This window comes from Nicotiana tomentosiformis, chromosome 11, assembly GCF_000390325.3.
Source record: "Nicotiana tomentosiformis chromosome 11, ASM39032v3, whole genome shotgun sequence".
Classification (NCBI taxonomy): Eukaryota; Viridiplantae; Streptophyta; class Magnoliopsida; order Solanales; family Solanaceae; genus Nicotiana; species Nicotiana tomentosiformis.
The window spans coordinates 99,097,507-99,104,684 of record NC_090822.1 but is presented as its reverse complement, the minus strand read 5'-3'; the positions used below and the strand labels follow the sequence as shown (position 1 = coordinate 99,104,684).

Here is a 7,178-nt window from a genome sequence, read left to right as displayed (position 1 = left end):
AGCAGCCTCAACAGCTCTGTTTGCCTTAGGACGATACGGAGTGGAGTTTCGATGCATAATCTTGAACTGTTGGCATACCTCTTTCATCAAATGACTGTTGAGGTTAGCAGCATTATCTGTGATGATTACCTTAGGAATTCCGAACCGGCAAATGATGCTTGAATGAACAAAATCTACCACCGCCTTCTTGGTCACGGACTTGAAAGTTACAGCTTCGACTCACTTGGTAAAGTAATTAATGGCCACCAGAATAAACCTATGTCCGTTTGACGCTGCCGGCTCAATCGGTCCAATGACATCCATGCCCCAAGCAACAAAGGGCCAAGGTGCCGACATTGTGTGCAGCTCAGATGGCGGGGAATGAATCAAATCACTGTGCACCTGGCATTGATGACATTTGCGAACAAAGCTGATGCAATCACGTTCCATGGTGAGCCAATAATAACCTGCTCGAAGAATCTTCTTCGCCAAGACATACCCACTCATATGTGGCCCGCAAACCCCGGAATGCACTTCGGCCATGATAGTCGAGGCTTGTTTAGCATCTATACACCTTAGTAATCCTAGATCTGGAGTTCTCTTGTACAATATTCCCCCACTTAAGAAACATCCGCTAGCCAGACATCGAATGGTTCTCTTTTGATCGCCTGTGGCATGTGCCGGATATACCCCTGATTTGATGTATTCCTTGACATCATGGAACCAAGGCTCGCCATCAAGTTCCTCCTCAACCACATTGCAATAGGTATGCTGATCACGGATTTGGATTTGCAGAGGGTCGACGTAAGTCTTATCTGGATGGTGTAACATTGATGCCAGAGTAGCCAGGGCGTCGGCAATCTCATTATGAATCCTGGGAATATGCCTGAATTCTACCGACCTGAATCATTGACAAAGATCATGCAGACATTGTCGATACGGTATGAGCTTCAAATCCCGAGTCTCCCATTCTCCCTGAATCTGGTGAACCAACAAATCTGAATCTCCCAAAACCAATATTTCTTGAACTCCCATGTCTATAGCTAGCCTCAAACCCAGAATGCATGCCTCGTATTCAGCCATGTTGTTAGTGCAATAAAATCGAAGTTGAGCTGTTACGGGGTAGTGATGCCTTGTTTCAGAAATGAGTACAGCCCCTATTCCGACACCTTTCATGTTAGCAGCTCCATTAAAGAAGAGTTTCCAACCTGGATTTTCATCGTGATCAGCCTCGTCAACATACATCACTTCTTCATCAGGAAAATAAGTCTTCAGTGGCTCATATACTTCATCCACCGGATTCTCGGCCAAGTGATCGGCTAGGGCTTGGGCTTTCATCGCGGTCCGAGTCACATAGATGATGTCAAATTCTGTGAGTAAAATCTGCCACTTTGCCAACCTCCCAGTGGGCATAGGCTTCTGAAAGATATACCTTAGAGGATCCATGCGAGAAATGAGGTAAGTTCTGTAGGATGACAGATAATGCTTCAACTTTTGCGCCACCCAAGTCAGGGCGCAACATGTCCTTTCAAGAGGAGTATACTTAACCTCATAAGGAGTGAACTTCTTGCTGAGGTAATAAATGGCTTGCTCTTTCTTGCCCGTGATGTCGTGTTGACCCAACACACAACCAAAAGAATTATCCATGACCGTCAAATAGAGGATTAAAGGTCTCCCAGGTTCTGGCGGGACCAACACAGGGGGGTTTAGCAGGTAATTCTTGATCTTATCAAATGCTTCCTGACACTCATCGGTCCATTTAACCGCATCATTCTTCTTTAGCAACTTAAAGATGGGCTCACAAGTTGTCGTGAGTTGAGCGATAAACCTGCTCATGTAGTTTAACCTCCCGAGCAGGCTCATCACCTCAGTTTTATTCTTTGGTGGTGGTAATTCTTGGATGGCCTTAATCTTTGACGGGTCCAACTCGATACCGCGTCGACTGACTATGAATCCCAATAGTTTTCCCGATGGGACACCAAATGCACATTTTGCCGAATTGAGCTTGAGGTTGTACCTGCGGAGCCTTTGGAAAAACTTTCTCAAATCCCCAACATGGTCGGACTGTTTCTTTGACTTTATGATCACATCATCTACATAAATCTCAATTTTCTTGTGTATCATGTCATGAAATATGGTAGTCATTGCCCTCATGTAAGTTGCCCCAGCATTCTTTAAACCGAATGGCATTACCCGGTAGCAATACGTCCCCCATGGCGTAATGAATGTTGTCTTTTCTGCGTCTTCCTCATCCATCAGGATCTGATGATATCCCGCATAACAATCCACGAAAGACCCGATCTCATGCTTGGCACAATTATCAATCAGAATGTGGATGTTCGGCAATGGAAAGTTATCCTTTGGACTTGCCTTGTTGAGATCACGATAATCAATACACACCCTCGTCTTACCATCCTTCTTTGGTACTGGTACCACATTAGCTAACCAAGTGGGATACTGAGTGACCCGAATGACTTTTGCCTCCAGTTGCTTTGTGATTTCTTCTTTAATCTTCACACTCATGTCAGTCTTGAACTTTCTTAACTTTTGCTTGACAGGAGGGAATGTAGGGTCAGTTGGCAATTTATGAGCTACCAAGTCAGTGCTCAAACCCGGCATGTCGTCATACGACCATGCAAAGACATCTTTGTATGCAAACAGTGTTTTGATTATTTCTTCCTTGATTTGCGGTTCCAGATGCACACTTATCTTGGTTTCCCTGACATTATTTTGATCCCCTAAATTGATTGCTTCGGTTTCATTCAAATTAGGCTTGGGTTTTTCTTCGAAGTGTTTTAGTTCTCTACTGACTTCCTCAAATGCCGCCTCTTCATCGTATTCTGTTTCATCATCACCCTCTACTTCTTGGATCGTTATTTCAGAATTAGATTGGCTTTTAAGATTTGGCTGAAAATTCCTCATGCATGTCATGTCATTGAAACCAGCATAAAAAGAACTGTACAGAGAGAAAAAGCAAAAAACAAAAATGAAACGCTATCAGGATTAATGGAAAACTGGAAATTGTATTTCATTGAAAATAAAAGGATAGAAGGGTTTGTACATTGAAACAAGCAAAAACTAAGAAAAATCTGGATTACAACCCTGGAATAACCCAGATGACAGAAAGGAAAACAAAGCAAACTACCAAAACTCCTTCCGGATGGGGAGAGGAGTAGCTTTCCAATTGCTAAGCTTCACATTTGGCCCAACAAGCTTCACATCGGCATTACTGGAACCTTCCCCAATTTCGACCATATTAACCTCGTCAAACAGACTCTGGAACCTCTTGATCAGATCTTCATCAAAGTCGACCACAGGTTTTAGGACCACTGATATTGGGCGTTTGGCGACCCCTGACTTGACGAAAGACTTGGAGATATGTGGAACAGGTTTAGGGAGTGACCATGCCTTTCCTTTCAAACTTTTAGCCCTTTTCACGTCCTTCCCTGTGAGTGTGAATCCCAAACCAAATGTACTGAAACTTTTACGTGGACACACCGGATGCACAATACCCTGCAGAGATGAACCCAGACCTTTGCCCGGCAGAAAACCATTCTTCAACATTTCATTTGCTACCATGACGGACGCGGATGGTATCTTCGGACCTGGAGTGCATTCTCCTTCGGGAATTTTCTCGACAGACATTGTTTCGAACATTTGGTAAACCCAAGGTCCTTTATCATCTTTCAACTTCAATAAATGGAACGATTGTGTCATTGTAAGCAGATAAGTTCTCATCACCGTGCACAACTATTTCCTGTATGTCCTATTCAAACTTTACCATTTGATGTAGAGAAGACGGGATTGCCTTGGCAGTATGGATCCAGGGCCTTCCCAACAACAAGTTATAAGAGACAGCCACATCTAGCACTTGGAACTCCATAGTGAACTCAACCGGCCCTATTGACAAATTGAGCATTATATCACCGACAGAATCTTTCCCTCCTCCATCGAAGCCTCGAACGCATACATTATTAATGTGGATCCTTTCAGTGCCAATCTTCAACTTTTGCAAAGTGGACAGAGGGCAAATATTTGCACTAGAACCGTTATCCACCAGTACCCTTGAGACAGCAGAATCCTCGCACTTCACTGTGAGATAAAGAGCTCGATTGTGTTCTGTACCCTCTATAGGGAGTTCATCATCTGAGAAAGTGATCCTGTTTGCTTCGAAAATCTTGTTAGCAATCTTTTCCAAGTGGTTCACCATGATCTTATCAGGAACATGGGCCTCGTTCAAAATCTTCATCAGGGCTTTGCGGTGTTCATCTGAATGTATCAGCAAAGACAAAAGAGAGATCTGAGCTGGTGTTTTCCTCAACTGTTCTACAATGGAATAGTCTTGCATTTTCATCTTTTTCAGGAATTCCTCAGCCTCTTCTTCGGTGACCGGCTTTTTTACTGGGATGTGGCCGTCCTTGAATGGCTTGGTTTTCCTCAGTTCTTCTGGGGTAAAACATCTCCCAGAACGAGTCAGTCCTCCGGTTTCATTGACTTCTTCCTCTACTTCTTTCCCTTTGTATGTTACTATCACATGTTTGTAACTCCACGGGACGGCTTTTGTGTCAACCATTGGTAACTATGTCACTGGCTTAATAATAACGGGGGTAACACGAGCCTCTTCCACGATTATGACAGGCTTGCCCTGGGCCCCTGGCATGATCACTTTTTGCTTTTCCTGGTTCGCTTCAACATCTACCGGAGGCCCTTTCACAACCAATACATATGGCTTCACGTTGAGCGTGCTTGGCTTCTCCGACACCCCTTTAACTGTCAAGGACATTGCTTTTGCAGAATCTAGAGCTTCGATTGGATTACTTTCGCTAGCCCGGATCATCATGACAGACTTGGAAGAGTTTTTGGGCTCCCCATCCTTATGAATTATCTCGATCATATGTGTCTCTGCATGGGCCGGCAAAGGATTTTGGTTGATGTTTGGCGCCTCCGGGCTCTGGACCACAATTTGATTTGTATCAATAAGCTCTTGGATCGCCCTCTTCAAATGCTAGCACTTCTCCGTGTCGTGCCCCGGGGCATCAGAACAATATGCACATCTAAGGGAGTAATCAAGGTTCCTTGGAGGCGGATTTGGTATCTTTGGCTCAATCAGCCTTAAAACGTCCAACTGCCTCAACCTCTGAAACAAACTGGTATAGGATTCTCCAAGAGGGGTGAAGGTTTCTTTCCGCTGCTGCCTCTCTTTTCTGTAATCTGGCCTTGGTCGAAAACTTGGACCAGTAGGGTTTTGGTATGGTTGTGGGGGCGTATAAGGATTTTGTGGAGTTGGAGCACGCCATTGCGGGTAGGGAGGAGGTTGAGCATATGATTGTGCGTGGTGAACATGGTATTGGGGTAGCTCGACAGAATATCGAGGGTCTTGTGGTGGGAAATAATGCTGGGATGGATTATATGGAGCTTGGGTGTAGGTTTGAGGCCGGGGTTGAGTTTGGGTGTACTGGTGAGGCGGACCCCTTGGGCCACGCCATGATCCGGAGACAAACATAGCGACATCTTCTTTCTTCTTTTTGCCTAACAGGCTTCCAGTGCCACTTTGAATTGCTTGTGTGGTTGCTTTTATGGCAGAGTAGCTCATGATCTTGCTTGACTTGAGTCCCTCTTCCACCATTCCTCCCATCTTTACCACATCGTTGAAGGACTTACCTATGGCTGAGATCAAATGGCCAAAGTAAGTGGGCTCTAGGGCTTGAAGAAAGTACTCGACCATCTCATCTTCTTCCATCGGAGGGTAGACTCGTGCAACTTGTTCTCTCCATCTGAAACCATATTCCCTAAAGCTTTCATTGGGCCTCTTCTCTACCTTGGTCAAAGATAGGCGATCCGGGACAATGTCTATATTGTACTGAAAGTGCCGAGCAAAGGCCTGAGCCAAGTCATCCCATGTGTACCACCTGCTAGTGTCTTGGCGGGTGTACCACTCTAAAGCTGCCCCACTCAGACTCTGACTGAAATATGCCATTAATAATTCATCTTTCCCACCGGCGCCTCTCATATTGCTGCAGAAGCCTCTCAAATAGGCCACGGGATCTTCATGTCCACCGTACGGGTCAAACTTGGGCATCTTGAACCCAGCGGGAAGTTGAACATCCGAAAATAAGCATAAATCCTTGTAAGCCACACTTACTTGGCTTCCTATCCCTTGCATGTTCTTCAAAGATTGCTCTAGGCTCTTCACTTTCCTGAACATCTTGTCCTGCTCCACATTCCTGGATGGTTTCTCAGTTTCGACAAGAGGTTCAAAGTGAGGGGCATGGGAATAAGGATCCGCGACTTTGAAAGTTGGTTCCGGAACATAATATTGGGTATCTGGAGCTTGGAACGCGGGTTCACTAGAAGATCTGTGAAGGGTAGCTCGCGGAGGGGCTACGAAAACAGGAGCGGATGTCGGAGCAGGGTATGTGGTTGTTTTGGCTGGTGGAGCATGAAAGGTTTGGGACGAGGTGCCAGGGTAGTGGTGATAAGAGGTAAAGCCTGGTGCGTGCTGAGGGGAAAGGTCAATGGTAATGGGATCTTGGGCTTGTGACAGCGGTGGGATGAAAGCGGGATTTTCTGGGTAGTTAGCGGGAAATGAAGGTGGAGGATGCCCCCTGACCCAGGCTTGATAAATTTCTGCCATTTGATGCTTCAACCTGTAGACCTCCTCTTTCAATTCAGACTCCGATTCTACAATCTCCCTTGGCGGGTCGACAACACCCGTGTCCGATTCTTTGCTAGTCATGACTGCCTTGCACTTTGATCTGGTGTTATAGGGGTGACTTGCCAGGATGCCAACAAACTAACCACCTAAAACAGAACCTGTCTCTAGCACACACAACAACTTGGTCAGTTTTAAAGCAATTTACAGATAGGTAATCGCACATTGGGGATGCAATGCACCTGAGCAGTTAAACGTTTCTAAATGCTTTGCGACGGCTCGTATGTTTCATCCCGGCTTTTCCAAATTCTCCAATCCTGACTTTTCCATCTCTCCTTCTGCTGTGTTTCGCTCTTTTAATTCTTATTCTTTTTCTTTAGTTTGGCCTCTCTTTTCTTTCTTCCCTCATTTTCTCTCTTTTTCTCTCTCTTCTTTTTCTATTTTCTTTTAAGATTATGATCGAATCCTATGGGGATTGCCTACGTATCATGACGCCGCATGAATCAGATCATTACGTAGTTCAGAGAAATAGATACGAAATAATTTA

At 45.0% G+C, this 7,178-nt stretch overlaps 1 protein-coding gene across 1 annotated transcript; it reads right to left on the bottom strand.

Moving 5' to 3' along the window:
- Window positions 1-219: 219 nt before the first annotated feature.
- Window positions 220-4,552, bottom strand: LOC117274523 (uncharacterized). The gene is made up of 6 exons (XM_070189704.1): window positions 4,302-4,552; window positions 3,761-4,043; window positions 3,125-3,669; window positions 1,412-2,935; window positions 670-880; window positions 220-381 (listed from the first exon to the last, which is right to left on the bottom strand). Exons 1-6 carry the CDS (start codon window positions 4,550-4,552, stop codon window positions 220-222), a joined length of 2,976 nt encoding a protein of 991 aa, XP_070045805.1.
- Between the last annotated feature and the right edge of the window lie 2,626 nt (window positions 4,553-7,178).

What these genes read in the sequence shown, in the direction of transcription:
- LOC117274523 (XM_070189704.1), bottom strand. Translation starts at nt 4,552, where the DNA reads ATGGTTGACACAAAAGCCGTCCCGTGGAGTTACAAACATGTGATAGTA. An exon ending in CCCATCCGGAAGGAGTTTTG is followed by an intron (nt 2,936 to 3,124) that starts GTAGTTTGCTTT and finishes CTCTCTGTACAG; the next exon opens with TTCTTTTTATGCTGGTTTCA. An exon ending in AGGAATACATCAAATCAGGG is followed by an intron (nt 382 to 669) that starts GTATATCCGGCA and finishes CATCAATGCCAG; the next exon opens with GTGCACAGTGATTTGATTCA.